The sequence below is a fragment of the Eptatretus burgeri genome, chromosome 2 (assembly GCF_056783735.1).
Source record: "Eptatretus burgeri isolate ZD-2024b chromosome 2, Ebu_testis_v1, whole genome shotgun sequence".
Classification (NCBI taxonomy): Eukaryota; Metazoa; Chordata; class Myxini; order Myxiniformes; family Myxinidae; genus Eptatretus; species Eptatretus burgeri.
Window position 1 is genome coordinate 29188217 of NC_140962.1, and position 13240 is coordinate 29201456.

Below are 13240 nucleotides of genomic sequence, written 5' to 3' on the forward strand. Positions count from 1 at the left end.
ACATACAGCCAATTCTATATCCCACAAACCTCACCGGCATGCCCATACCTGCTGGAAAGTACTAGGTTGCAAGAAGTCGAGGGTGTATCGCAGGCTGGCTTGCCGGAAGAGTGCCTCCAATGTTCGACTCACACATGCCAACACTAGCTTGTGTGCATAAAAGCGACGAGTGCCAACAGCGATGACGACATCACAAAGGGCGCCGGCTGTGCGTAAGCGCCCGGCCTCTCGCACCACACGCGCAGCATGTCCAGGGTTCTCGATTCTCATTGCCCTTACGATCTATCCAGGTTCAGAGAAAGGATTTTTTTAAGTCAAAACAAGGGTTTACACATATTCCATAACAACTAGCCCATATTAACTCCCAAGAATTTTCATCCTTCATAAAGTTTTGGTGGTCACGTGAAAATATTCGATATGGGCCAGGCAGTAGGCAGGTGGCGAACAAGTTGGTGTCATGGAGAAGGTAGAGCATGTGATTATTGTTGCTACGAGAATTGCTGAAGATAGCACCTCAGAAAGCAAGTTAAATACCACACCAATTGTTTTTGCAATGCTCACACACTTACTCCATAGTATTAATCGATGGTCTCGGACGGATTTAGTCCGAAGCATTGACGCACTAACTTCCATTCACACACACGTCAGCTCTCGAAACTTCAGATTTACTCCAGACTAACCTTTCTGTGTGAACACACCGAAAGGAAAAGTGTAGGCAAACTTAAGAATAACCCACCAATTCAGCATTTTTCAACCTTCAGACAAGCAAAGAGAATGAACATTAGCCATACAGATTCAAAAATCATTCACGAAAGTATATTGCATATTCAACATTTAAGATTCGATAAATTAAAAATAAAAAGGTTACAACAAATATGAAGCAAGTCAGAATGGCTAAATACTGAAATCTTGTGCTATCAAGGAGTCAAGAATAGTCTAAATAAAAACGATTTTGAGATCTACTAGCTATTCTGTAGCTTTCTCCTGATTCTAACAAATAGAAAAATTGACTTGTTATCGAAGCATGCTTTTTCAACACGACCGTACTTTCCCAAAGCTGCTACTTTGGTTTGCACATGCACTACAGATCATAGTGATCTGTGAATGAAATTCGATTCAAAAAACAAAACTACTATGATTGATTAAAATGTTTGACAAGAGCAGCATTCAATAGCAAATAACCAATTTTGAGAATTTGCTTTCATTTACCAGTGATTTCCATGCAACTTGGCAGTGGTTTTGGTTGTTTTTTTTTTAAACTGAAAGAAAAAAAAAGAAAATCTGAGGCCAAATTTCAGGTCCCTCAAATCAAACTGATCCTGGATATTTTACTAGAATTGGCCATAGCCTGAGAGCAAAGATGAGTTAAGATGGTAGTAAGGCAAGGGTCTTTCAGTCGAAGAGTAGTAAATGCATGGATGGTCTCCCTGGAAAGGTAGTAGCAGTAGAAACAGTAGACAGGTTTAAATTGGAATTACATAGGTGTACCTAGATGTGTTGGAGATAGAGGTGTATAGGGATATTGGCAGCACATGGAGGTAGCTTAAGTATGGATGCTGGGTGTGCGCTGCCGCTCGCCACAGGGTGAATCCCCCTTATCTGTGGCTAATATTTTAAACCACCCATTAGCCACTGTGGCTAATCCATGTTTTAGTGTTTTTTTTTTACCAGTTTTAGACGAATTTTGGGTGATTTTAGCACAGAATTCAACCTTCGTTGAGACGGCCGCCATTTTATAAGTTTTGATTACGGGAATCACAAGTGATTTCGTACAAGCTTATATATACTAACTTTAGTAGTTTTAAACTAGTTTCTAGTTAAAAAAAAATCGACCAAAATTACGCATGATTCCCATGATTCTCGTCTCAAAATTTTATTTTTATTTTCGCGGAATGATTCGGCGCTACATGCTTCGTTGGGTCAGTGGTTGCCAGGTGAGTTTTGACACAATCAGTAGTAGTGCCTGTAGTAGGACGAGTTTGTTTGGATGAGAGAGTTTGTTTGGATGAGTGAGTTTGATGGGTGACTTTGGTTGGTTGGATGAGTGAAGTTGATGGGTGAGATTGGTTGTATGAGTGAGTTTGATGTGTGACATTGGTTGGAAGTGTGCGTTTGATGTGTGAGATTGGTTGGATGAGTGAAGTTGTTGGGTGATTTTGTGCAGAACACTATTGACTTTTGTTATTAACAAATGCCTAGGCTATGTATTTATACACTGTGCAATGGGTTATGCAATTAAGTGCATTTGACTGACTTTTTCATGTTTCTTGATCCAGATTCATTTCACATGCAATCTGATTTATTTAAATAGTTTGAAAGCTTATTGCTTGTTGTAGAAAGTTCTTGCTTTGTTCTTCATTCATTCAGGGTACTTGAACACAGGATACATCATGTGAGATAAGCAGGAGAATAGAGTACTGTAAGCTTGTGACACCCATCACCAGACTGCTTTATTATAACCTCATGCATACCTGAAACACAAACAAAGCATCAGCATGAATTAAAATTTAAAATTAACTTATAATTTCATATTGCTAAAAAAAAATTTTTTAAATAAAATATGAGGCTATTTCCTTTCTCCTGTAGCTAATCATTCTAAACCTGGATTAGCCACAGTGGCCAATTCCTTTTGAAAGCCAGAGCACACCCAGGAATGGGTATCTTGTGTTGGTGTAGCATAGGCAAGATGGGCCGAATGGCCTCCTTCTGTGCCAGAGCTTCTTGTATATCCTTGTAAATTGAAGTTCCTTTGGCCTTTAAAAAATCTCCCCCATTACCCTGTAGAGGTCATTTCGCTCTTTAAAAATCCAAAATGGCAAAAACAAAATATATAAACAACCCAACCACAACCTTCAAACACTCCAACCACACTATCAACCAACTCAAGATCCTTAAACGCCACAAAACAGTTCAAAACTCAAGAACATTAAATATTTTAGGAAGAAGAAAAGAAGCTTAAAGGTACCATTTGAATGAACAATCAATTCCAAGGACAAAATGCAAATGAGAAGAAAGTTATGAAAATGAAGACATTTGGTAAAAATGTAGCGATTTTGGGAAATTAAAGCCTCGTCCTCACCCCCACAACTTGACCCACACCCTAATTTGCATCACTAGATGAACACTACCTTTTTCCCTACTAGCGAAGAACCTGTACTTCAACGGGATAATTCCCCCAGAATTGGTGTATTTTAGTACAACTAAAAATACCCCATGCCACCAGGAGCAGCACCATGCCATACATATTTACAGAGTGAAAATTGGGGTGCTCCCACTCACCCTGAACCCCCAGGATTAAAATATATATATTTTTAAACCACCTAAAACCTTCCCGTGCACACCCAGAGTACAATCACCAGTTTTCAACTCATTCCATCCAGCGGTTCAAGAGTGCATGGAAGTCAAACACACACTTCACTAATTATAATAGTACGAGGATTTGCTGAAATCAAAGCAATATGTGGATTTGAAGCTCAAATCTCAGCATCATTTGATATTGTTGCGGACCAGGGTTCGGGGCGAGATGACCAGAGGGGGGGTTAAGCTATCTCGGGTTCCCACCAGACTCTCCGGAATCGCAGGCCGTCACACACGGATAACTCCGTGATGCGGCGGGTTGCTAATTGACAGTGAACGCCAATAACTCAACCATGTGACCTAGGGTCCTCCATCTAAGGTTAACCGGTTACCTAAAATAGTCACGTGACTTAATTTCTGGGGGGGACACCCTCAGTACGCCTTGTCCAAACCGGGTCACCCTACCGGATCAGATGCAGCCAAGCGTTACTGCCAAGGAACATGCCCGCTAGAAGAATGGATCGTTGGGCGATAAAGTCCTGGCTAAGCTCGGATACGAACCAGGCTGGATCAATGTAGGAAAAGACGAAAACGAGCTGGGAACATTTCTATACAAGCATTTATTGACAATCAGGCGAGAAAAAGTATGTGGCACAGTAAATGGGTTTATTGTTATGTACAAAAAGGATAGTAAGGAATTTGTGGGGTGTGACAAAAGAAAGCAAGCAACTAACTAAAGCGGACACAAAGCAGACTTGTACGTTATATCTTCCACAATTTAACTTATGCCTACGACAGGCGCCATCACATACATACAAACCCGATGAAGATGAGATAATCAGCAGGAAGGAGAGGAGATGAGTACTAACGACCTCGTAGTACCTTGCACGGTTGACAGACCGTGCTACCCAGTACACTTTCGGGGACGCTCTGCTGAACGATCCCATTTTGAAAGTCGGCGTGTTGTCTCCTGCTAATTACTGTGCCGGGGCTCATGGAAGTGCATGCACCCCCCGTGGTGTAGTCCCCGTGGTGTAGTTTATAAGCCTTGTGGTGCAGTCCAGAGAGTGGGCGGAGTCAGCAGGCGAGTAAGGCGGGTGGAAGGCGGGAGTCAGCAGGCAGAGTCAGCAGGCGCGGAAGGCGGGAGTCAGCTGGCGGAGTCGGTAGGCAAGGAAGGCGGAGCAGCAGGCGAATGCGGAGATCGAGAGAGCAAACGGCTACGTGATCGTCTTTTATAAGCCCCGTGGTGTAGGGTGGGGTGATGACCCGAAGCGACGCGTCACCCAAATCATGCGCTCCTATTGGCCCCCGAACCCGTGCTGCCAGGCTCCTTCGGCCGGAAGTGGTCCCATTCGTACATCCGGCACAACATGGCCAAGCTGCAGAATTGACTTTCAGGATGATTCATGTCATGGTGTTCGGTGCACTGAACTCCTGGGCCGTGTTCCGGCGACTAGCCGAGGGTCGCGTCGGTCCCGCATGCCCGTAAGGGCACCCCGGCGCTCTGCGGTTGGCGCTAGTCTATGTGCTTGTTCCGTCTGCACACCATGCGGCCCGAGCGGTCTGGACTGTGCAGCACGCCCCTGCCCGGTGGCGACTGCATCGAGGCGGAGGTGCAGGAGGCACGGGATGACCTCTGCCGTTTGCGGGAAATATTGGTGGCCGAGGTGGCGAGCAAAGGTCAATGGTGAGACGCCGTTTTAAATCAGAGTGCAGACCCGAATAAAGATGTTTGCCATGCGCGTCCATACAGTGCGGTGGTGATAATCACGAGGCTGTGCATGTGTCTGGCATCGTGCATTTGTGCCTGCTTCGCTTTGTATCATGGATTGAAGGAAACGGTTGGATGTAAATCAGGGTTAAAAAGAAGACAGATATAATTATTTGATGCAGATTCGAATAAAGGGGGCGCCGCATGCGTCCTGTACAGTGTAGATGGAAGTTATCACAGAGCTGCACACGTGTTTGTCATCATGCATTTGCACCTGCTTCGCTTTGTATCATGGATTGAAGGAAAGAGTTGCAATGAAGATCGATATATTATTAGACCTTGCTATAAGATCCAGACAATGCACTTCGTCCCGTGAACCCATTAGATATGAGGGGAAGGTCTAACTGCACGAATACTAACAAAATAACTGTCTGGGGATCACTGTATGTTTGGTGCCATTGCCTTAGAGGCATATGGTTTCCAGAACCGCAACAATATTTTACATAAGGAGTGTGAGAAAACACTCAAATGGAATAAGACATGAAACATTTATTGAACAAATTATTATATAAACTGGTCGCTATGGCAAACGAACCTGGCAGGACAGGGAAATTTTCTTCCAGGATGCTAAATTGAAAATGGAAGGGGTGGAATATTTATTTCTGGTACATCTTACTGCTATTATCAGCATGGAACCTATTCCAATAGGGAACAAGAAAAAGAGCAATCAGAGATTTCAGACCCTTACCAGGACTTGTTTTGTGTGGTGATTGTGCACTGGTGTGTTATGTAATTAATAAGACATAACTAGAACTACCACTTTATAACTGCTGGCAGTGATGATCGGGTGGCAGGTACCAAGATGTCCCGCTTTGATCAGCCACTAGACCCTGACCCATGACGTTTATTACTATTCAATACAATTCAGAATGGGATTAAAATAAATTTAATTCAAATCAGATGGAAGACCAAATAGGTTGTCAGCCCTGCATTGGAGTCATCAGAAGGAATCCGAACAAGCAAAAAGCAAAGATTAAGTCATCAGGAGGAACCTGGATAGGATTAGGGTTTCAACTGCTACTCCTCTACCCTCAAACCCATTCAGACACAGCCAAGCGAGCCTTATTCAAATATAAAGAAATAAATAAAATCAAAAAGAACCCAGAACAAAAAATGTAATAATTCTGGTTGCCAGACCATGCATCCAATCAGTTTGAGATTTAAAACAGATGTTCCCCAACACCAATAAATCATAATTGTGACGGTTCAAGTCCATCGATGAAACAGTTTGAGAGAAAGGAGTTAAAAAAGATTTTTGATCAATCCAATATGGTTGCAAGACCATGTGACCTATCAATTCTTCATGAATACCTGAGTATCCACAAGGCTTGGACACATTTGTGTGAAGTTTTTAAAATTTAAATTTAAAAATTCTCCAATGAGAATTTTATCTGAACATGCAGAACTGGATCCCCCGATCTGTCAAGCCATTCTGAAGATTTTATTCTTAGCCGCGTCTCGCGTAGCGAACGCTGGCTCTAAGAGAGCTCCGTGTTGTTGTTCTTCTTGTTGTTGTTCTTCTGGTGAAGACAAAACCTTTAGGGCTCGGCTCTTTTATATACAGGATCCAGATCTCCTTAAATACTAAACACCTGTACACATCCTCGCCTTGAGGGTGCCTTTTGAGAGCGTCTATCATCAACTTTTAAATATATTCGGACATTTGCTTTAAAGTTTCGAAAAGTTCACGTTACTATTTAAAGATTATTCCATTCAATGTGTTGTAATTTCGTAAATACACGATTTTCTCATCATGAACGGGAGCCTCCATGACGGGTCTCGCTATTGGTTCCATCAAGGCACGTGATGAAATATCGGAAGTTGTTGTAGTTATTGCCTTTAGGACGTGGCTCTTGGACACATTTGTCCTTGTTTTTAATAGGTTTGTGGGTAAATACAATATGGCTGCCAAACTATATGACCGACGATGTCATACGTGTGAAGGTTTGTTCCTCATGGATAGGCAGTCATACGTGTAAAGTTTCGCCTTGATCTGTACAGCCATTTTAGAGAAGATTTTTGAAGGTTTTATATATATATATATATTTAATAATATGGCTGCCGAACCACATGACCGATTTTTGTTTTATCCCGAGATGAGCCTCAAAAGTTTTCATACTGATCGGATATAGCGTTTACATTCTTCTTATGCAATCATTACATCATGAAAAAAAAAAAAACATTCTCCATGAGGAGTACTTGCTGTGTGTCAAGTTTCAATTTTTTTTTCCTTGGTGTGGTTTCTGAGATACAGAGGTCCAAAGTTTTTCCTTTTTTCCAACATGGCTGTCCAACATACGTGACCTATGATGTCATAATCATTAAAACGTTCTACATGAGTAGTCGTTCCAATGGTGAAAATTTCCGTCAGACGTTTGCGGAGAAAAACACTCATGTTCTGTGTGGACAGACAAACGCAAATGCAACACCCTCTCCTCTGGCAAGGTTAATTATGACAAAATTAACCCTGAGGCAAGAACGAATGGCAAATTAGCCTGGGAGAGTGGAAGGACAACAAAATAATGGAGTAGGATGGATATTGCCGTTATGTCCCTAGGTTTACTCAAGTTCTCCGTTCGTATGCAGCACAAGGCTGCAGGGTTGCATCATTGGCTGAGAGCATTGCTGTGCCACTGATGCAATGCCCTCTGTTGGTTAGGGCAATAATTTGGAATTTGGCCATGGTGCCACAGATATATTATTACCTCCTAGTCAAGAAGGGCACCATGGAATGTATTGTCCAGCAACTAATGCTGGTGTCGTTAACGTCCATCCGAGGAAATGCACACACGCAGATGAATCACTCTGCCTGTGAAACACTAGGATGACAGTTCATAGCAGGGTCGACATTTGAACGAAGGCTAGGAATGAGGCAGCTAAGAGGCGAGTGTGTATACCTTTAGACTGTCCTGCCAACCTGGTTTACTGAATGGACTTAATGTTTTCTCCCCAACCTGGCTGAGAAATATTACCTCAAATGTTCCTTACCTCTCAATAAATTAAGGGTCGGCTGCTTTCTGCACAGTCAATCCATTGCTCTTCACTGCAAGTGAAGATTGCAAGTATTCCACTGGCTGGCATTGGCAGAAAATCCCCGCAAAAAATGAAAGTCCCTTAGGACGCCATTGAGCCAATACATGAAAAAAAACTAGAGGGAGCACTCGGGAGAGTGCAAAACCTCCGCCGCCAATACTGCTGGGTCACTCAAGTGAACCTTATATCTTATTCATCAAATATGACGTCAACAGTGCTGGCAAAGTTATAGTTCTTTTCTTCAACATTTCTTTTTGGTGGGGGGGGGGGGGTTGGAAATCACTTAAAACATGTAGAAATGCAAAAAAAAAGAAATCGAAATTTTGTTTAAAAAAAAGTTGCAAATTTTTTTTTTCTCAAACAATTTTTTTTTGGGGGGGGGTTGGAAATCACTTAAAACATGTAGAAATGCAAAAAAAAATCAAATATTTCTTCAAAATGGCCACCATAGCGGCCATATTGGATTTTGGACCAAGTCCAAAATTTAATGGCATGATCCTTGGACCATACCCAACCCCCCCACCAAGTTTTGTCGAAATCCGTCGAGGAGTTTTTCCGTAGTACTGTTCACAAACAAACAAACAAACAAGCAGTCATAGACTGGTACTTACGAAATCGTCAACTTGACCTCTGACCTTGTCTAATAATAGCTGTCTCTTGAGAAGGTAGCGACACAAACCAGAAGTTTCTACGATGATTCTGTATCAAACCATCAAAAATCGAATGTTTTGGATGTTTGACCTCACTGTGACCTTGACCTTTGACCGATTTTGACCAAAATCTAATCAGCGCTAGCCACCACCCTCCTGAATCACGTGGTGTAATTTGACATTGGAAGCTTCTTCCGTTCTTGAGTTATCATTTTTGGATGTTTGACCTCACTGTGACCTTGACCTTTGACCGATTTTGACCAAAATCTAATCAGCACTAGCCATCAGCCTCCTGAATCACGTGGTGTAATTTGACATTGGTAGCTTCTTCCGTTCTTGAGTTATCATTTTTGGATGTTTGACCTCACTGTGACCTTGTCCTTTGACCGATTTTGACCAAAATCTAATCAGCACTAGCCATCAGCCTCCTGAATCACGTGGTGTAATTTGACATTGGTAGCTTCTTCCGTTCTCGAGTTATCTGTACCAAACCATCAAAAATCGAATATTTGACCTCACCGTGACCTTGACCGTTGACCGATTTTGACCAAAATCTAATCAGCACTAGCCATCATCCTCCTGAATCATGTGGTGTAATTTGACATTGGTAGCTTCTTCCGTTCTCGAGTTATCTGCACCAAACCATCAAAAATCGAATATTTGACCTCACTGTGACCTTGACCTTTGACCGATTTTGACCAAAATCTAATCAGCACTAGCCATCACCCTCCTGAATCACGTGGTGTAATAGGACATTGGTCGCGTCTTCTGTTCTCGAGTTATCGTGCCTACAAACAAACTAACTAACAAACGGAAACAGAAGGCATCAATATACTTACGAAATTTTTAGATTTCGTCAGTAACAAACAGAAAGGGGTGAAAACAGTAACCTCCATCCATCTTCGATGGCGGAGGTTAACTAGAACGGCACTCGGAAGAGTGCATACTGCCGCCAAGCTGAATAGTTTACGTTTTGCATCTCACCAATAGGCAAGATCTGGACCAAAATCGAATCGGCATATTCTTGTCACCGAATCAACTCATCCAACTCGTTTTGTCATAATTAGTCCAACTTTTTGAAATATCATGCTATATATTGTTTTTGACCCAATCTCTCAATGATGAAGAATCTCCTAATGAATTATAGAATGCAGATCTGGATCAAGATCTTCACCACAATCTAATTATTTTGGTCTTGTCACACACCCAACCTCTCCATCAAAATCTGTCAACAGACAGACAGAGGTGAAAGCATAACCTCCGTCCATCTGCGGTGACAGGTTAAAAAAATAATAATAATAAACCTTGCCAAAAGGTGACCACGTGTGACTTCTTTAAGGTCACACTGAGGTGAACAGAGCTGTTATCCACCAGGAGCGACTCCTTGAGGAATATCTGCCTACGAGAGATTCCGATGAGAATCGTTCTACAGAGTAACCATGAAAAATATGCATTTGCCTCATAACGTCACCAAATGACGTCATAATGTCTCAAGTTTGACATATCTAGAAAGCACTCATCGAGGTGTTCAATTTGAGGTACGACATGATATGGTTCCAAAAACTTGAAAATTTGACCTTGAAGTCAAATATGTTTGACCTTAGGTGCAAACCATGAAGGTCAAGGCCAATCGCCACCAAACATTAATCAGCTGAGCAGCAGACCATGAACTATATTCCCATGAAGTTTGAAGACTATCCGATCAAAATTACTCAAAAAATAAGGGTTTTGTCGACTCCCCTGATTTGCGACAGTGACCTTGACCTTTGACCTTGACCTTCAAAATTTTATGCGCTGAAAGGGACCTCTATAGGCCTCTGATATGCGGTTACAAAAATTTCCAATGGCCATCACGCTCGTGAAACACGTGGTGTAATTTGACATTGGTAGCTTCTTCCGTTCTCGAGTTATCTGTATCAAACCATCAAAAATCGAATATTTGACCTCACTGTGACCTTGACCTTTGAACGATTTCGACCAAAATCTAATCAGCACTTGCCATCACCCTCCTGAATCACGTGGTGCAATTTGACATTGGTAGCTTCTTCCGTTCGAGTTATCGTGCCAACAAACAAACAAACAAACAAACAAGCAGTCATAGACTGGTACTTACGAAATCGTCAACTTGACCTCTGACCTTGTCTCATAAAAGCTGTCTCTCGAGAAGGTTGTGACGCAAACCAGAAGTTTCTACGATGATTCTGTTCCAAACCATCAAAAATCGAATGTTTTCGATGTTTGACCTCACTGTGACCTTGACCTTTGACCGATTTTGACCAAAATCTAATCAGCCCTAGCCATCACCCTCCTGAATCACGTGGTGCAATTTGACATTGGTAGCTTCTTCCGTTCTCGAGTTATCGTGCATACAAACAAACAAGCAGTCATAGACTGGTACTTACGAAATCGTCAACTTGACCTCTGACCTTGTCTCATAAAAGCTGTCTCTCGAGAAGGTTGTGACGCAAACTAGAAGTTTCTACGATGATTCTGTACCAAACCATCAAAAATCGAATGTTTTCGATGTTTGACCTCACTGTGACCTTGACCTTTGACCGATTTTGACCAAAATCTAATCAGCCCTAGCCATCACCTTCCTGAATTACGTGGTGCAATTTGACATTGGTAGCTTCTTCCGTTCTCGAGTTATCGTGCATACAAACAAACAAACAAGCAGTCATAGACTGGTACTTACGAAATCGTCAACTTGACCTCTGACCTTGTCTAATAAATGCTGTCTCGAGAGAAGGTAGCAACGCAAACCAGAAGTTTCTACGATGATTCTGTACCAAACCATCAAAAATCGTAACGTCGACCGAAGCAAAAATCTCCATTTCTCCATGCAATTATTTTATATTATTTTATCAAAGTAACAAAACCATAATATTCGGCCATCCACCAACAATCTTTACATAATCTGACGGCTTTGCAAGTCACGCATGCGACGATAACCTTTCTTGGGATAAAAAATGACTTTTAAACACCATCTTTATCGAAAACACTGTCGGTGCGCACACAGAAAACCTTTATGTGATCAACGCCGCCTCTGCTCAAGTGCACTGCACCACGTGACGACCCGTGAAATATTTCTTATACAATCTTAAAACGTGTCCAAAACATCCGATTTTACCAGAATTTCGACAACGGAGTTTTAAGCGTCCTAAGCGATCGCAAAAACCGAAGACAAAATTAAAATCGAAGTTAAAACGAACTCGTAACGTCGAGCGAAGCAAAAATCTCCACTTCTCCACGCAATTATTCAATATTATTTTATCAAAGTCACCAAACCGTAATATTCGGCCATCCACCAACAATCTTTGCATAATCCGACGGCTCAGCGAGTCAGGCATGCGACCATAACCTTTATTGGGATAAAAAATGACTTTTAAACACCATCTTTATCGAAAACACTGTCAGCGCGCACACGCAAAACCTGTACGTGACTCAACGGTGCGTCTGCTCGAGCGCACTGCATCACGGGGTGACCCATGATGCGTCGAGTGGAATATTTTTATACAATCTTAAAACGTCTCCAAAACATCCGATTTTTACCAGAATTTCGACAACGGAGTTTTAAGCATCCTCAGCGATCGCAAAAACCGAAGACAAAATTAAAATCGAAGTTAAAACGAACTCGTAACGTCGAGCGAAGCAAAAATACTCCAGTGCTCCACATTAATTTACGGAATTATGTTTGACCTCACTGTGACCTTGATCTTTGACCGATTTTGACCAAAATCTAATCAGCGCTTGCCATCACCCTCCTGAATCACGTGGTGTAATTTGACCTTGGTCGCTTCTTCCGTTCTCGAGTTATCGTGCCTACAAACAAACAAACACACGGACAAACAAACAAGCAGTCATAGACTGGTACTTATGAAATCGTCAACTTGACCGCTGACCTTGTCTAATAAAAGCTGTCTCCAGAGAAGGTCGCGACGCAAACCCTAAGTTTCTACAATGATTCTGTTCCAAACCATCAAAAATCAAATGTTTTGGATGTTTGACCTCACTGTGACCTTGACCTTTGACCGATTTTGACCAAAATCTAATCAGCACTAGCCATCACCCTCCTGAATCACGTGGTGTAATTTGACATTGGTAGCTTCTTCCGTTCTCGAGTTATCTGAACCAAACCATCAAAAATCGACTTTGACTTCACTGTGACCTTGACCTTTGACCGATTTTGACCAAAATCTAATCAGCACTAGCCATCACCCTCCCGAATCACGTGGTGTAATTTGACATTGGTAGCTTCTTCCGTTCTCGTGTTATCGTGCCTACAAACAAACAAACAAACAAACAGAAACGGAAGTCACCAATATACTTACGAAATCTTTAGATTTCGTAAGTAAAAAAAAAAAAAAAAAAAAAAAACATACAAGCTGACTAACATCTTGCAAAAACTTCGTTTTGGCAAGATAATAATAATAAAAAAAAAACAAAATAAGGCTCACTATTGCTTACTTTTTCTTCTTTTCTTTTTTTA

The 13240-nt window shown here is 41.8% G+C and overlaps 1 protein-coding gene across 3 annotated transcripts in view; it reads right to left on the minus strand.

The window, feature by feature from the left end:
- The window catches only part of LOC147031694 (uncharacterized), a 133147-nt gene that overhangs the window by 66127 nt on the left and 53780 nt on the right, over positions 1-13240 (minus strand). For 2 of the 3 annotated variants that reach the window (XR_015050706.1, XM_085852169.1), the window contains exon 2: positions 49-282. Coding sequence is in view for 2 of the 3 variants with exons in the window: in XM_085852169.1 (XP_085708295.1) it covers positions 49-270 (222 nt within the window). In the remaining variant the exon portion in view is untranslated. Of the gene's footprint in view, positions 1-48; positions 283-569; positions 685-13240 lie in introns of all 3 variants that reach the window. The other variant, XM_085852178.1, reaches the window with a different exon arrangement.